The 19189-nt window shown below is 40.7% G+C and overlaps 1 protein-coding gene across 2 annotated transcripts in view; it reads left to right on the forward strand.

Annotated features, from left to right (window-relative positions):
- GALNT15 (polypeptide N-acetylgalactosaminyltransferase 15) overlaps positions 1 to 13568 on the forward strand; it is a 109940-nt gene extending 96372 nt beyond the window's left edge. For both annotated transcript variants that reach the window (XM_073677939.1, XM_073677940.1), the window contains one exon: positions 10428 to 13568. In XM_073677939.1, the coding sequence (XP_073534040.1) occupies positions 10428 to 10562 (135 nt within the window). In that variant the 3' untranslated portion in view covers positions 10563 to 13568. The remainder of the gene's footprint in view (positions 1 to 10427) is intronic.
- Positions 13569 to 19189: the final 5621 nt, after the last annotated feature.

The raw sequence follows: 19189 nt of genomic DNA on the forward strand, positions 1-19189 counted from the left end.
GACAAAAAATTATTCTGAATTTGCAACGTGATGGAGGTCAGTATAGATGGACTAATAGAACAAGTCCCACACACTGCTAGAAGGCCAAATATTTTTTCAGAGCTAGATGCAGAAAAAAATTATATTCAGTTTGCAACCTGATGGAGGTCAGTATAGATGGACTAATAGAACAAGTCCCACACACTGCTAGAAGCCCAAATATTTTTTCAGAGCTAGATGCAGAAAAAAATTATATTCAATTTGCAACCTGATGGAGGTCAGTATAGATGGACTAATAGAGAAAGTCCCACACACTGCTAGAAGGCCAAATATTTTTTCAGAGCTAGATGCAGACAAAAAATTATTTTGAATTTGCAACCTGATGGAGGTCTGTATAGGTGGACTAATAGAACAAGTCCCACACACTGCTAGAAGGCCAAATATTTTTTCAGAGCTAGATGCAGACAAAAAATTATTCTGAATTTGCAACGTGATGGAGGTCAGTATAGATGGACTAATAGAACAAGTCCCACACACTGCTAGAAGGCCAAATATTTTTTCAGAGCTAGATGCAGAAAAAAATTATATTCAGTTTGCAACCTGATGGAGGTCAGTATAGATGGACTAATAGAACAAGTCCCACACACTGCTAGAAGCCCAAATATTTTTTTCAGAGCTAGATGCAGAAAAAAATTATATTCAGTTTGCAACCTGATGGAGGTCAGTATAGATGGACTAATAGAACAAGTCCCACACACAGCTAGAAGGCCAAATATTTTTTCAGAGCTAGATGCAGATAAAAATTATTTTTAATTTGCAACCTGATGGAGGTCAGTATAGATGGACTAATAGAGAAAGTCCCACACACTGCTAGAAGGCCAAATATTTTTTCAGAGCTAGATGCAGAAAAAAATTATATTCAGTTTGCAACCTGATGGAGGTCAGTATAGATGGACTAATAGAACAAGTCCCACACACAGCTAGAAGCCCAAATATTTTTTCAGAGGTAGATGCAGATAAAAATTATTTTTAATTTGCAACCTGATGGAGGTCAGTATAGATGGACTAATAGAACAAGTCCCACACACTGCTAGAAGGCAAAATATTTTTTCAGAGCTAGATGCAGAAAAAAATTATATTCAGTTTGCAACCTGAGGGAGGTCAGTATAGATGGACTAATAGAACAAGTCCCACACACTGCTAGAAGCCCAAATATTTTTTCAGAGCTAGATGCAGAAAAAAATTATATTCAATTTGCAACCTGATGGAGGTCAGTATAGATGGACTAATAGAGAAAGTCCCACACACTGCTAGAAGGCCAAATATTTTTTCAGAGCTAGATGCAGACAAAAAATTATTTTGAATTTGCAACCTGATGGAGGTCAGTATAGGTGGACTAATAGAACAAGTCCCACACACTGCTAGAAGGCCAAATATTTTTTCAGAGCTAGATGCAGAAAAAAATTATATTCAGTTTGCAACCTGATGGAGGTCAGTATAGATGGACTAATAGAGAAAGTCCCACACACTGCTAGAAGGCCAAATATTTTTTCAGAGCTAGATGCAGATAAAAATTATTTTTAATTTGCAACCTGATGGAGGTCAGTATAGATGGACTAATAGAGAAAGTCCCACACACTGCTAGAAGGCCAAATATTTTTTCAGAGGTAGATGCAGACAAAAAATTATTTTGAATTTGCAACCTGATGGAGGTCAGTATAGATGGACTAATAGAACAAGTCCCACACACTGCTAGAAGGTCAAATATTTTTTCAGAGCTAGATGCAGATAAAAATTATTTTTAATTTGCAACCTGATGGAGGTCAGTATAGATGGACTAATAGAGAAAGTCCCACACACTGCTAGAAGGCCAAATATTTTTTCAGAGCTAGACGCAGAAAAAAATTATATTCAGTTTGCAACCTGATGGAGGTCAGTATAGATGGACTAATAGAACAAGTCCCACACACAGCTAGAAGCCCAAATATTTTTTCAGAGGTAGATGCAGAAAAAAAATATATTTAGTTTGCAACCTGATGGAGGTCAGTATAGATGGACTAATAGAGAAAGTCCCACACACTGCTAGAAGGCCAAATATTTTTTCAGAGCTAGATGCAGACAAAAAAATATTTTTAATTTGCAACCTGATGGAGGTCAGTATAGATGGACTAATAGAGAAAGTCCCACACACTGCTAGAAGGTCAAATATTTTTTCAGAGCTAGATGCAGACAAAAAATTATTTTGAATTTGCAACGTGATGGAGGTCAGTATAGATGGACTAATAGAACAAGTCCCACACACTGCTAGAAGGCCAAATATTTTTTCAGAGCTAGATGCAGAAAAAAATTATATTCAGTTTGCAACCTGATGGAGGTCAGTATAGATGGACTAATAGAACAAGTCCCACACACTGCTAGAAGCCCAAATATTTTTTTCAGAGCTAGATGCAGAAAAAAATTATATTCAATTTGCAACCTGATGGAGGTCAGTATAGATGGACTAATAGAACAAGTCCCACACACTGCTAGAAGCCCAAATATTTTTTTCAGAGCTAGATGCAGAAAAAAATTATATTCAATTTGCAACCTGATGGAGGTCAGTATAGATGGACTAATAGAATGATGCTATGCCCAAAAGATTTTACTTCACTAGGTGCAGTAGAAAAATTGGTATTCTATACACAGGTGGTATATCTTGCAACACAGATAGGCTACTCCACTGACTAACACACTCTGCAATAGGCCAAAAAGGATTAGCTTTGCTAGATTCAGCCAAATGCTGGGAAAAAAACTTGCACAGCACTGGCACAGACCTGCCTGGCAAAAACTGATAGGAACTGATGTAACCTAGTCCTGAAAAGGACTGCAATTACAATTAGTCTTTACTCCCACAACCTATCTATTTAAGAGCACAGACCAGCCTTATAAAAGTCGTAGGAAATGCTGTAACCTAGTCCTGAAAAGGACTGCAATCACAACTATTCCCTACTCCCAAGCTATCTGTAGATCTGTGCGAAAATTGGCTTGAAATTAACAAGGTATAGCGCACACAGCAACAGCGGTGCCGTCTAACACGCAGCTGCAGCAGTGAGAAAATGGTGGTGACGGGGAAAATGGCTTGGTCTTATAGGGCAAGGACATGTGACATACACTGCCAATGACACATGCCCTTGCTTGTGTGAAAAAAAGCACTTCGCTCCGTGTGTGCGCTGCTGATAGGCTGACAGATTGCACCTCCCCACTGTAAATGCGGGAAAGAGAAAAAAAAATGGAGCTCTTCATTATTCCTGCAGAGATCCATCCCCTGCCCCTCCCCCCACCCCGCTGTACACTCAAACTGCGTATTAACATTAATTTTTATCATTACTGAGAAAAAATCCAGTTATGATTTTGGTGCACGAACAGTTATCGAACATAACCTCGAACAGCCGAATTTTTCTCAAATCGTTCGTGTTCGCTGAACGGCTCGAACACCGCCCAAAACTGCTCGAATTTGAGATTGGCGAACAGTTCGAGTCGAACAACGCTCATCTCTAGTTGTGACACATGACACTTTCTTTTTTTTTTTAAAAAACTGCACTCCAAAATTCTATAATATTTTTAAGCTATGTGCACACAGGGAATTTGAGATGCCGGCATACCTGCTGAGCTTTGCGTGTCATTTCAATCTTTTTTTTTTCATTTTTGCCAGCGTTTTTATTTTTAGACATTTTAATCTAAACTATTTAGTGGTTTCAAACCAGAAGCCGACTGAACAATGATCAGGTCACTTAGCCTAAAGCTGTTAGAGGGGTTATCTGGGACTAATTTTATTTTTCTCTTACTGCCCAAGAAGTGACAGGCAGGTTGTTGTTAACGACCTGTCTGTCGTGCCCGGCCCAATCTCTGCCAGCCCAGATTTCAGGCCTGAAAAATACGCTGTGTGAACATACCCTTATTGTCCCATCATCATTGTAGCTGTACAAGGGCTTGTTTTTTTCAGAATGATTTATTGTTTAAATAGCATGATTTGAGGTTATCTCTATATGGTGAGGGGAGGTGAAGTGGAGGGGAATAGAAAAAAACTGTTGTTATTATTATTATTATAATTAAAAGCTGTAATTCTGCAAATGTTTCTTCTATGACATGTGGTGCACATGACATGTAGACTTTATTCTGTGGGTTTACAGTGATAGCAAATTAATACAGTTTTTATATGTTTGACTAATTTTGTGTAATAAAAACACTTCACAATAAAAACTTTATTTTGCACAATTAAAACAAAGAAGTCTTTCAATTTTTTTTTTTTACTGTGTTCACTGTGCGGGTATACTTTAATAACTTTATAATAAGTTGAGTTGTTAGTTCTATTAGGGAACTTTAGCATCAAATCAGTATTGCAGTAGCTTGAATCCTATTAGGCTTTGCCAGTGGCGGGGCTTAACTGGCATACTAAAATGGCAGAATTTAGCAGCGATGTATGATGTGACCACTGAGGTCAGTGATTGACTGCGCCAATCATCTACACATGGGTGGCGTGTCATTGCTAGAGAGCTAAACAGAGCAGTGGGAGCCTCCAGAGAGCGTGATGTTACTTATTCATTTTATACCATATATTCCATCTGAGCAATTTTCAAGAAACTAATACATATGATATACACATAGAGTATCTTTATGTGACGTAGTATTTACTATTTAAATTGTGTATATTCCAGTAAAAGGAATATTCTTTCTGTATTTACATTTCCTATATTTTTACAGATTTATGCATTAAAGTATCTGAACTTTAGAGGTTTAAAGGCTTGTAAACCTTTAGAAGAACCTCAGTAAAACTGGTTTATAAGCCTTCATGCTTCAACTGTAAAAAGAATATAATCTCAGACAATTGTTCTACATTGTGTAGCTGATTAATAAAAGCATTACATATGAAGTGCGCACAGTTCTGACTACGCTAATCAGTATTGAAATTGTGTCATCAAGAAGGAAAAGTCATGGATGGATATATATGTTAGTGATATGTAAATGTTGAAAAAGTGGAAACAAATGTTTCAAGACATCTCGATTTATTCGGTATTGAGTATGAGCGCCAGGTGCAGAAATACACAGACTTATACGCCTTGGCGGCTATTAATGAGCTTGTTGATGGTTGTATGAGGAATGTTCTGCCTTGATGAATGCAATTGGGCAAGAAAATAGTTAAGATATGCTGCTGGCTGCTGCTTTGCAATTGCCGACCAATGATGTCCCAGATGTGCTCAATGGAAGACAAATCGGGAGACGCTACAGGTCATGATAGCACATTTATGCCACGCAGGCTTCTCATACTAGCACGAGCAACAAGCAGTCTGGCGATGTTATGTTGAAAAATGGTTCCTGGGTCACTTAGGTGAAATTGATGTACCACTGGTTCCATGACCAAATCAATGTAATGCTGAGCTGTTATTGTACCTGGAATGTAGACTAAAGGGGCCCAGCTACCACATATTATGTTACTTCACACTATAATCCCAAAAGTAGGACTGGAATAACGTTCTTTTCTGAAGGACTCCTCATGGTGTTGCCTATGTAGTCTCCAGACCAATCTTCAGCTATCACTGCATCGAAGACAAAAGCGGGACTCATAGATAGGATAGACCTCTGTTGCTGTCTTGCTCTGCACCATGGCAGCCTTTGAGAACGGTGGCATGAGGTCAATGAAACACCTCTAGCTGGACATTTAGCTTGTGGTCCAATGTTGTGCAAATGCCTTCTGTTTGACGCCTTAAGTTTGGTATGTGACAGTCAATTTCACTTGCAGTACAGAATGGATCAATCCTGGAACAAGTGGTACTGCCATTTCTCCAAAACATCTCAGGGGCCGATTTTCAACATGCCGACGTCAGGCTCCATGTTGCTTGTTCTACTGTGAGCATTCAGCATTGCCTAAATGTGCTACCATGGCCAATTGTAATGGGAGCTGCCAGCTTGATGATTTGTATGCCCAAGTGCATTCAGCGAGGCAGATCATTCCTTAGACAACCATTAATACCTCAGGATGCCAAAGCATGTAAGTGCGCGTATTTCTGCAAGTGTTGCTCATACTCGATACTGAATAAATGGAGATGTTTTGAATTTTTTTTTTAACATTTTTTCATCATTTGCATATCATTAACATGTCTATGCATCCTATGATTTACAAAAAATCCACAACTTTTCATTCTTGGTGTTGCAATTTAAATGTTGAGGAGTTTATTTTACACATATATAAGCAGTCATTACATTTCCAACTATATTGCGTCCAAGGAAAAATCATGACATGTTGTAATTCACAAAAATATATTCACTGAATAGAGAAGACTATTTTAATAAACGGAAACGTTGCCCACATTCACTCATAAACCCAGAGTATGAATCTAAAGTACAAATACCACACTTAAAAAGGAAGATAATGGCCCCTATTCATTAAGATTGTCATTTCCTACTCTAGGCTTAATGATTGGCGTGCAGGAATAAGACAAACCTATTTCATTAGGAAGCACATGCCACTTAATGAATCATGCACATCTTATCAGTGGCACGTGCCTCACCAGAAATGTTAGTTCAGTTAGGGACTGGAGTAACACTTTTGAAGTAAGGAACACCACTTTTAATGAATTTGTCAGATAGGCGTTTCCACGCCTTGGCTCCACCCCACCTCTGCCCATTTTGGCGCAGTTGCCCGAAATTGGTGTAAAAACACCAAACGTCGCTAATTTTTTGTGTAACCTCATGTTGCACAACAATTTTGCCAGATTGGAAAGAGTTTTATAAACATCACGATGAATCAGGGCCTAAATGTTTAATACGTCTAGATACTTGCTCTTAGTATATTCACTGCAAGGTTTGTCATGGTAGTATAATCTTTGGCGGAGTAGAAAGAACATGTCCTGATAGCAAAATTAGGTGTTTTTTTATCTTTCTTCCCAGCTTTGTTAGTCTTTATTACACAGATTTTCACCGTGGGTCACAACCCCCCCCACCCCCCAAAAAAAACAGATTCATTATGAAGGGCCCTCACATTCAACACCGGGTGAACATGGATGACAGCCCTGAAGTTTACAATTCCACATCTGAGGTCTCATCTCATGACGCACCTCATCTGCTTGTTATGGTTCTTAAATGCCTCTATGCTATCTGTTTTTCCTGTGTGGAGAACCTTGCCCATACTTTTTTGCATGGCAACAAGATAGTCAGTTCTGGCTACCTACATACCTGACAATACCTAAGTTTACAATGTTTCTTAGTTTGCATATTTATCTACACATTTCAATGCTCAAACCATGTGTGGTATATCGGCTCACTCAGCTGCATACGGAGGTAGACACAGGATTGCTGTTGTTTAAAATTTCTCAGTGCTTTTTTTTTTAAAACTTGGCATAAACCACTGTAAAGTCCATCAAAACAAACTAGCATTTCTTGGCATAACGAGTAAACAAAAGAAAAATGTATATCACAGTTCATATACCTGAGCGGATCCACCTGCTGAGGGTTAGCAAAACACTGGTTCAGTTTCAGCACAAACCTCTCTGGAGTTAGCCCCTCAAGACACACTGAACAACTAATGTCTCAGCAGGCCATCTATTTAAACCCCAGACCCCACCCTGGGATGGAAATATGGAGAACAACCTCCCACGCGCTCAATTGTAGTCCTCAAAAACCATACCCTTAAAATGGCTGCTTAAACCCTCAACACTTAGTGTGCTGGGGCAAAACTTCTGGGTTTCAAATCACTTAAGCTAATAGCCTCAGTGAAACATACCTCTCCTCCAGCACTTTGCCAGTGACTGCCACACTTGGCACAACCTTAATGCAACTTCAGCTATTTTCTTTAAGGCACTAAACAATCTATTGCTTCTTCTCAACAATATACCAAACGATGCATTAAAAAGACACCACCAACAGTGGAGGTTTGATATATTAAAGGGTTTGTCCAGTCAAAAGTGATAAGTCTGCAGTCACTCTATGTGACTGCAGACTTATGAATCCCCCCAGTGCACGCACTGTGCACTGCAGGGATTTGCCGGTTTCAGAACTGGGACCGGAGGGTATGTATGCGTGGACTCGCTCTCCATACATTTGTATTGAGCGAGGCCGCGCCTTCTAGTCGGACGCGCCTACTGGTGGTCTGCGTCACTAGACGGGGCGTGGCCTCGCTCTATACAAGTGTATGGAGTGAGGTGGCGCCAACTGGCCGGGTGTATGTATAACGCATATATACCCTCCATTACAGAGTCTGAAACCAGCGAATCCCCGCGGTGCACAGTGCGAGTGCTGGGGGGATTCATAAGTCTGCAGTCACACTGAGTGACTGCAGACTATCACTTTTGACTGGACAACACCTTTAAGGTAATTGTCTTCAGTTTCTGCCAAATCTCACTTGGTGGACAAGGTGGCACTCCGACCACTTATGGACTGGCTTAGAAATCAAAGTAGAGTATCTGATACAGATTGGGGTTAGCTCTTCTCTTTAAAAGTCTCTAGAAGAGATTCTCTTAAAGGGGTTCTCCAGGGATAGAAAAAATGAAATAACTACAGGAAATTACAGTATAAATAAATTTCTAGATACGTTTAATTAATTTAGGGAGGTAATCACTATAGAATTAAAATGGCTTCTGCCTTGTTTCACTGAGAGAAACCGCTCCTAGAATGTTAGGAGAGGAGCCTGTGAGCATGTGCAGGAGAAGCTCCGTCCACCTTTATATGTAGGAAGATGTGCTCAACTAATACTATTGGAGATACCAGAGGTGCTCAGGTAAGAAGAGGCTGCTCACACTGCTGTCCACACTGTCTCTCTAAATAGCAAGATAAGTATCTCCTGGTCACAGCGCAGGAGCTTCTCCTGCACATGCTCACAGGCTCCTGTCCTAGCATTCTAGGATACGTTTCTCTCGGACAGCCATTTTAATTCTATAGTAATTGCTTCTCTAGACAAAACTATAGTGATTTGCTAATTAAATGTATTTAGGAATTTATTTATCATCACATTTCCATCATTTTTTTTCTGTTCCGGGAGAACCCCTTTAAGCCCTGGAAAACTTGTACTGTTATTATGCTGTCCAGTCCGTGTTCACCATCTGTTCCCTTTTAAGCTTTCTCCTTCCTATCATAAGTACATTAGACTCAGCATTACCTTCTGAGCGTACCGTATGTTGTACACATTGCACTCTGTTGTATTGTTGTTATATAAGGTATCTATTTCCTTTTTATTGTATTCTGCTAATAAAAGTAAGCTTTTAGGCTTATTCGTGTTGATATTTTTATTATTGCTGTTTGTGTTGGTCTCCATACTATGTACTATTGAGCATCTAAAAATAATATTTAAAGTGTAACCGCCTTTTTAATTTTTACTACATAAATAAATAGTACACATGAAAATTAGCAACTTTGTAGTATATGTTATCCGAGAAATCTGCTTCTTTCTCTGACAGAATTGATCAGTGATTATCAAAATTCTCAATTCTAAGGTAAAATCTGTATTCAGTGAAGACAGACTTTACCATTACTGAGATAGGAGATGGCAGCTGCTACTGATAAGATTCTATATAGAGGGAAGGAGGGAGGAGCTATAGACAGAGCTCCTCCCTTCTCCTCCCTCTTCTATCTAGATAGAATCTTATAAGTAGCAACTGCCATCTTGCCATGGGCTAGGGTTACCCTGGAGGGTTGTGACAAAGTGTCTACCGGGTCTTCACTAGGGCCTCTAATGGTGAGTATATGCTGGGCTGCCGGTAGACACCAGGTACCACTCCAGGGCAGTCCCCGTGACAGCAGCAGTTGACCGGAGGGTCAGTGTGGGTACAAGGTACAGGAAGGCGAGACAGAAGCGTAGTCAGACAGTCGGGGCAGGCAGCACAGGTTCACAGTACAAAGCTGGAGTCAGGAATGGAGAAGTCAAACAACAGGTAAAAAGGTCGGGTCAATAATGGGAGACAGAATATGGAGAAATGCATAAACAAAGTGCTAGCAGGCTAGGAACTAACATTTGGGTCAAGAGTGGTGGGAGGAGCTGTCTAATACAGATCCTGCTGGCATAGGCTAGGTTATGGAACCTAATCTCTGCAGGACACAGCAGGGTTAAATTCCTGCAGAGCCCAGCCACACCATCCTAAAGCCAAATGGAAACTACATGCTGAAGCAGCAGTGCTGAGAAGTGCTGCAGATGGCAAACTCAGCGAGACGCTCTGACACGAGGAGAAGCCGCGCGGTGAGAAGGCAATCAAGTTACCGCCGTGACAATGATCAATTCTGGCAGAGAGAGAAGCAGATTTCTCTGATTAGATATATTACAAAGTTGTTTATTTTCATGGTTACTATTGATTTATGAAACCTAAATTAGAACATTGGTTACTCTTTAGGTGACAATAGAGAAGTTAATTTTTTGAAGTGATATTAATTGCATTTTTTATAAATTCTAATTAATATACATTATGTGATGTTATTTTCTTTTGCAGGCTGGATTGATGATTCACCTTCCAACTGGCAAGTGCATGGCGCCAAGGAAAACACAGACTGGCAATACCCTTTTATTTATTAAACCATGTCATTATAGCCAAAGGGACCAGATCTGGAAAATTATTCCAAAGTGAGCAAGTCACACACAATGTACCTTTTATTGTATGTTAATTTGACTAATATTTAAAGGGTTGTTCCCATTTGCCAGATCCTATCCTTATATGTAGCAGGTGTAAAAAATAATATTAGCAAATACCTCCAATTACAAATGTAGTATAGTTCTTCTGATTCGCTATGTCGCTTACCCCATGTGCAAGGCATTGCAGTAGCTTAGCTTAGGTATCCATGGTGACAACTACTACCCTTTAAGGAATCTTCGATGAGGTCCAAAATACAACTGTTGTGCAATATGATTCTATTATTGTAGTAGAGTCTTCCAGCTTATATATGGGTGAAACTAAATCTTTTCATATTGACTTCATATGGTGCATGAGTTTTACATAATTATCCTATAAATAGGTGAAACCCAGGATTAAAAAATCATATGCGCAGCTTCTACATCTGCATAGGGGCCCACTAGGCAAAAGAGCAGAAAGTAATTTCCTATTGATAATGTCATGGATAATATTTATGGCTAAATTATAATTTTTCATAACACTTATCATTGAAAGAGCTGATAAAACATAGCTTAGAATGAGCACCTTACTTTCAATAAGCAAAGTAGCTACATATTACAAGGCCCATATGTAGTCATAGCTGAAAGTGTTGGCACCCTTGAAATTGTTCTAGAAAGTGAAGTATTTCTCACAGAAAATTATTGCAATTACACGTTTTGTTATACACATGTTTATTTCCTTTGTGTACATTGGAACAACACAAAAAAAAATTGAAAAAAGGCAAATTTGACATAATTTCACACAAAACCCCAAAAGTGGACCAGACAAAATTGTTGGCACCTTTCCAAAAATGTGGGTAAACAACTTTGTTTCAAGCATGTGATGCTCCTTGTTCAAATTCATCTGTGGCAAGTAGCAGGTGTGGGCAATATGAAAATCACATCTGAAACCTGATAAAAAGGGGAGAAGTTGACTCAATCTTTGCATTGTGTGCGTGTGTGCGTGCCACACTAAGCATGGAGAACAGAAAGAGGAGAAGAGGACTGTCTGAGGACTTGAGAGACAAAATTGAAAAATATCAACAATCTCAAGGTTACAAGTGCATCTCCAGAAATCTTGATGTTTCTTTGTCGACGGTGCGCAACATAATCAAGAAGCTTACAACCCATGGCTCTGTATCTAATTTTCCTGGACATGGATGGCAAAGAAAAATTGATGAAAGGTTGCAACGGAGAATAGTTAGTATGGTGAATAAGCAGCCCAAATCAAGTTCCAAATTCAGCCTGTCCTGCAGGCTCAGGGTTAATCAGTGTCAGCACGAACTATCCGTCGACATTTGAATGAAATTAAACACTATGGCAAGAGACCCAGGAGTACCCCACTGCTGACACAGAGACATAAAAAAGCTAGACTGCTGTTTGCCAAAATGTACGTACGCCAAAATCCTTCTAGGAAAAAGTCTTGTGGACAGATGAGAGATAGAGCTTCTTGGTAAAGCACATCATTCTACTGTGTACCGAAAACAGAATGAGGCCTACAAAGAAAAGAACACAGTACCTACAGTCAAATATGGTGAAGGTTCAAAGATGTTTTGGTGTGGTTTTGCTGTGTGCAAGGCATCATGAAATCTGAAGATTACCAAAGGATTTTGGGTTGCAATGTAGTGCCCAGTGTCAGATAGCTGGGTTTGTGTCCTAGGTCATGGGTCTTCCAGCAGGACATTGACCCCAAACATATTTCAAGAAGTTGTCCACTAATTTCACATTGATGCCCTATCTGTAGGATAGGGCATCAATGTATGATCGGCCAGGGTCCCGCACGTGGCACCCCTGCCGATCAGCTGTTATCGGTGCCGCCGCCGGCCACAGGCAGGCAGTGCTTACCTGCTGTACTTGGCCGTCCATCTGTAGTGGCTGTGACGCGCCCCCTGGGCTATGAGGTACTCGGTGCCGGGCCAGTTGGTGCAGGGGATGTCGCAGTGGCAGTGACCCGGTCCGTGACCCAAGGCGGTCAATAACAGGGGATTATAGTTTTTATAGTTTAATGTTCGTGACGCCACCTGTGGTATGCAGCTATATGGAGCCGCCGCTGTGGTGCAGATACTCTGGAGCTGATGATGACGCAGCAGAGTTGGTTCAGCTCTCCACAGGCAGAGCTTAGCTCCAGGGCAGGAATTGGTGATGTTATAGATGTTGCTGTGCAGTGTAGTGCAGGGGATGGCGCAGATAATAACCAGTCCACAACTTAATGGCGGTTTCCTCTTATCTTTACTTGCGGTGGTTAGGAAGACCGGGGCACGGGTACTAGCTTGTAGTAGAGGTCCGGGCGGCCTGGAAGCAAGTTGGAAATCCACCTCGCCAGGTGAAGTTGGAGGCCTTCCTTTTTGCACTAATCTCTTTGGCCCTGCTGCTTATAGCTGTGCTGTGGCCCTCGTCCCTGAGTAAAACATCTTTGTGCTCACCCGTATGGCAGGCAGATCGGGCCTTCCTGGAGTGTCGCTCCCATATGGCGGTGCTGGGCCCTATGTGCTGCTGAGCCTCTGGGTGTCTTTTGGGGCCAGGAGACCTGCAGTCTTCTGCCCTCCGGTTTCGGCTGCTAGGCCTTCAGTGCCCCACAACCTCGGACTCCAGTGTTCGGTTCTTCTATGCTCCTCTCTGAGGTGAGCTGCTGTGCAGCTCCACCTCTTAGGTCTTTCCTCTTCGCTGTCCTGTCCTCAACTCCTCTCACTAACTCTAACTAACCTCGCCTCCAGATCCCAGTTGCTAAGGGTAGGAGCTCCCCTTGCTGGTCTGGAGCCAGGAAAGTGTTGCATGCTAATATACCTGACTAGGGGACCCTTGCTTGCTTCCAGGCATGGCATCACCTCTTGTGAGGTAGGCAATGCCAATGTGGAAACCGGACCCCTGGGGTGCCACAGCTGCAGCGGGGTACTGCACATCCGCCTCCCATTCAATTGAATAGGAGGCGGATGTGCAGTAACAAGTGCCAGCCACTACAACTTGACAGCCAAGCACCACAGGTATGCAATTCTGGCCTGCGGCCGCCGCCAGCGCCGATGACAGCTGATCGGTGGGGGTGCGCATGCGGAACCCTGGCCGATCATATATTGATGCCCTATCCTATTAAATGTGAAAGTAGTGGACAACTCCTTTCAAGAAGCACCCAAAAATGAATGGAAACAAAGCGCTGGAGAGTTCTGAAGGGGCTAAGCAATGAGTCTGGATCTAAATCCCATTGAAAACCTGTGCAGAGATCTTAAAATTGCTGTTGGGAGAAGGCACCCTTCAAATATGAGAGACCCGGAGCAGTTTGCAAAAGAAGAATGGTCCAAAATTCCAGTTGAGAGGTGTAAGAAGCTTTTTGATGGGTATAGGAAGCACTTTATTGCAGTTTTTTATTCCAGAAGGTGTGCAACCAAATATTAAGTTGAGGCTTTTGTGTGAAATTATGTCCAATTTGCTTTTTTTTCTTTGTTTTTTGTTGCTCCAATACATACAAAGGAAATAAACATGTGTACAACAAAAACATGTGTAATTGCAATAATTTTCTAGGAGAAATACTTATTTTCTGGAACAATTTCAAGAGTGCCAACACTTTTGGCCATGGCTGTATATATTTTTTGCACAGAGTCTCTATTCTACCTACAATTGAAACCAAAAGTTTCCATACACTATATAAAAAGACACATTTGCATGTTTCTCTCAATACCTGACATGAAATCAGAATAAACCTTTCCTGTTTTAGGTCACTTAGGATTACAAATAATGTTTAATATTTGCCAAATGCCAGAATAATGAGAGAGAGAGAGAATGTTTTAAGGCATTTTTATTACTTACTGCAAAGTCAAAAGTTTACATACATTTCATTAGTATTTGGTACTATTGCCCTTAAACTGAATGACTTGGGTCAAATGTTTGGGATATCCTTCCACAAGCTTCTCACAATAGTTGGTCGGAATTTGGGCCCATTCCTCCTGACAAAACTGGTGTAACTGATCCAGGTTTGTAGGTCGCCTTGCTCGCACCTGCCTTTTCAGCTTTGCCCATAAATTTTCAATAGGATTGAGATCACGACTTTGTGATGACCACTCCAAAACATTGACTTTGTTATCCTTAAGCCACTTTGTTACCATTTTGGCAGTATGCTTCGGGTCATTGTCAGTTTGGAAGACCCATTTCCGCCCAAGCTTTAACTTCCTGGCTGATGTCTTGAGATGTTGCTTCAGTATTGCCACATAATCTTCTTTTCTCATGATGCCATCTATTTTGTGAAGTGTAACAGTCCATAACAGTCGCTCCTGCAGCAAAACAACCCCACAACATGATGCTGCCACCCCCGTGTTTCACAGTTGGGATGATGTTTTTAGGCTTCCAAGCTTCTCCCATTTTCCTCCAAACATAACGATGGTCGTTATGCCCAAAAAGTTCAATTTTAGTTTCATCAGACGACAGGACATGTGTCCAAAAATTAAGGTCTTTGTTCCTGTGTGCATTTGCAAACATTAATCTGTCTTTTTATGTTTATTTTGGAGTAATGGCTTCTTCCTGGCAGAGTGGCCTTTCAGCCCATGTTGATACAGTACTCTCTTCACTGTGGATATTGACACAATCTTACCAGCTTCCGCCATCTTCTTCACAAGGTCTTAATGTCTTTTGCTTTTTTCCTTGGGTTGATATGCACATGTGGGACCAAAGCACGTTCATCTCTGGGACACAGAACCCGTCTCCTTCCTGAGCGGTATGATGGCTGGACATTCCCATCTTGTTTGTACTTGCGTATAATTGTTTGTACAGATGAGCGAGGCACCTTCAGGTATTCTGAAATTGTACCCAAGGATGAGCCATACTTGTGCAAGTCCACAATTCTCTTCCTGATATCTTGGCTGATTTCTTTAGACTTTCCCATGATGCTACGCGAAGAAGCAGTCAAGCATCTGTGTTGCCGATTGCTGGACTAATGTTGATAATGATGATGATAATGAGGACAGAGTTTGTCTATCTTTGTAAATCCCAAAAAGCAGTTGCGCACATGTTTGGCCAGCACCTCAGTCAACAGAAAATATGGGTCAGTATGGCGATGCCTCCAGAGATCAGACACTTACCAACTATCCTGTGGATAAGTTATAAATGTTGTAAATATAGTGAGAGATGATTAGCAAAACCGGGCAGATCCAGCGGCTATGTCAATAGACTGTGTCCGTCAGACGGGAGCCTTACAAAGCACCACCTACCTGCCAGCACCCACGGGTCTTCTTCAGATTAGCAGTCCTGTGGGATATTACAGGCTGGCTAATCAAAAGATGAGTGGGGAGATACTGTTAGCTAAGGATTATTGATAAGGTTGCTGGACTGGGTCGATTCGCAAATTCTCTATAATGTTGATTCTTGGAGAACCCCTTCCACCAAACATGGTTTAATGAATTCACACTTGCAGAATAATATCAGATAATTGGAAAGCAGACGGAGAAAATATAAACGGACCAACAACTATGCTTTTCTGTCTCCGAAGCAAAATGTTTTTCTAATTTTATAGAGTAGGTTACACTGTATATATTTGTAAGATTCTGTACATAACAATTTGTTAAATTGTACTAACCCTTGAATTGGACAAATGGATTTACTTCTTGTACATTTGGTAAATATTTCTTTATTGTACAGTGTATTTTTATTAAACTCAAATGCTGAGTAACCCTGTAAATACAATTATATTGCACTTGTGGCATTTGTTTGAGTCTCTTAGATTCCAGAGCTGCATTTCAAATTCAAATGGTAGTAATTTTCAGCAGTCGATGGGAAGGGTTTTGTTTTAAAATTACATAACATTATAGGTAGTAAATCATAAGAACAAACCCTATGGAGAAATTGCACCTGCAAGGAATGCTTGGGGATTTCAGCTCTGGAGCCTGAAGAATAATGACTGAAGCCTTGGACTAACTGGATATCATTAAGGATCAGTAAAAGTGAAGTGATGTATCTACGTAATAACTTGGCTGTCCCAAAGTGAGCTTACGCTTGAGCAACCGACACACTTTGGATAACTGTCGGCTGACCAATGGTTTGGCCTGATCTTTCAGCAGGTATCTATCTTGCCCGAATCTCCCATCATACACAGGTGCGCTCCAGTGTTCTCTATGAGAGGAGTCACTGCCAGACATCTCTGGTGGGTACTGATCTCTAGAGAACAAAAGAGTCGGCATTCCTAAATCAAACATGCCAGATCCTTAACATCCATGCCTGACGTTACAAAGACACTGAACTATCAATCAAGTGAAAGAGGCTGGTTCTGGGTTGGGAACAACCTCAGGAGGCTGGGGCTTCTTAAGTGTTCTGTGATACCCAGAGCATTTGGCACCTCATTCGCATATGAATTGAAACGCATATTTTCATTTATTTTAGTCAATTATACAGCGCCATTCATTTCACAGCGCTTTACAGATATTATCTGCACTGTCCCCATTGGGGCTCACAATCTAGATTCCCTATCAGTATGTCTTGGGGGGAAACTGGAGAACCCGGATGAAACCCACGCAAACACAGGGAGAACATACAAACTCCTTGCAGATGTTGTCCTTGGTGGGATTTGAACTCAGGACCCCAGCGCTGCAAGGCTGCAGTGCTATCCACTGAGCCACCACGTTGCATATGAATTGAAAAGATGTCTATGGATTTATATTTCAAAGACCTACATACCCATATATGCAGTTTGGGAGAGGGGGTAAGGGTTGATCTTAGTGACAGATTCAACTTACTCATTCTTTAAGAGATAATTACACTGTGGATTAATGTGTTTTGGTGCATATCATTTGGCCTATAATCAAAACCACCAATTACAGATGCCGTTCTACATGCTATTATTTTAACTGTCACTTCCTCCGTCATGTTTTACTACTCGGACAACCCCTGATAATTTCAATCAGGATATTTGTCCCAAGTAAAATGACAAAGCTTATACTCGCCTCCGGTGCTGTTCTAGAAGTGTCAGCACTTGCTCGCATGGAGCTTGCGTCCCATTGTTAGGTCACGTGAACCCTGCGCCCAATCAGTGTGGGCTTCACTCTCCCCACGTTATTGCGAATCAAACATCAAGAGAAAGTGAGCGACCAGTCGCAGCTCTGACTTCCTCTTAATGTCTGATTCGTCCAAATGTGGTGAGAGGGAAGCCAGCGCTGATTGGGGCGCATGGATCGCGTGACATAACAATGTGATAGTTGTTCCAGGAGAGCGAGTGTGGACACCACTGGAACGGCACCGGAGGCAAGTATAAGTGTTGTCATTTTACTGCGGGAAAACTGATTGAGAAGGGGTTGTCTGAGCAGTGGACAACCCCTTTAAGGCTGTAAACGTTCTTGGGGTTTGCTTTTCTACATTTTTCACGGGACTCAAATCAAGACGTCATGTGTGCATAGAGGATCCCGCAACTCCTCACTATGAAGCCATATAATAGACACTCCATGTGCTGTAATACACTGATATTCTCCGCTATAATCCTGTTCTTCTGCCAAACACTTGTTGGCATTTCCATCGGATTTTTTCTTACCCAAGTGAATAAAAATTTTCATTCTGATAGATGTGATATTGTACTTAGTGTTATAGGTTATTTGTCTTAGCTTTCGACACTAACAAAATTTATGAAATTTATGAATGATACGTGGTCTCAATTTAAAATCATTTCTAATTTTAAGGAAGTCAGTCAGCACAAAATGACTGTTCAAACCAAGCACAGGCGCTCAGTGCACCTTGACATAGCCAAACAGTTTTGTGCATCTTTAGACCTATTTGCTTTCCAATATCTCAGCCTTTCTCTGGTTCCTGTTAAGCCAATGCTGTAAATCAAGGAAGGAGGGGAGGGGGAAGTTGAGAAGCAAAAGAAGTAGATGGGAAGGTGAACTGCATGGTTTGGTGGTTTGGCAATACACTGTGCTTGGTTTGACCAGTAATTTTATGCTGACTCCATTTAACCCCTTCTTGCCACGGCCAATATTCATTTTTGTGAATTTGTTTTTTCCTCGTCCACTTGCAAGAGTCATAACATTTTTATTTTTCTATTTACAAAGCCTTGTTTTTGGGATGAGTTTAGTTATGAATAAAACTGTTTTGTCTTACAATGTACTGGAAAATGAGACTAAAAATCTAAGTATGGTGGAATTGAGAAAAAAAACTAAGCTTCTGCCATTGTTTGAAGTTTTTTTTACAACAGTTATTGTGGTAAAAATGACCTAGCACCATGATTCTTTAGGTCAGTGTGACTATGGCAAAATCAAACCTACAGTTTTGTTTTTATTTTTATTTTAATAGTGCAAAAAAAAAATTCATGAAGTTGTAAAAAAATCGGTTTGTGTTTCGCCATTCTCTGAGACTCATAACATTTTTAATTTTTCGTCAGTTGAGCTGTGTGAGGACTAATATTTTTTTTGGAGAGGGCATGCTGACATTTTCTAGATACTATCTTTGGAGAAACTATAATGTTTCATTATTATGTTTTATGGCATTTTTTTTCAAAGGTGAAGTGTCAATAAAATGTCAATTCTGGCACTTTGTTTTTTTTCTTAACGGTATTTACCGTAGGGTTATACAATTTTATATTTGGATCGATCAGTGTTTTATTGAAGCAGCAGTACTGAATATTTAAATTTATTATATATTTTT

The sequence above is a fragment of the Phyllobates terribilis genome, unplaced genomic scaffold (assembly GCF_046119375.1).
Source record: "Phyllobates terribilis strain yellow unplaced genomic scaffold, ASM4611937v1 Scaffold_4__5_contigs__length_816908805, whole genome shotgun sequence".
Taxonomy (NCBI): domain Eukaryota; kingdom Metazoa; phylum Chordata; class Amphibia; order Anura; family Dendrobatidae; genus Phyllobates; species Phyllobates terribilis.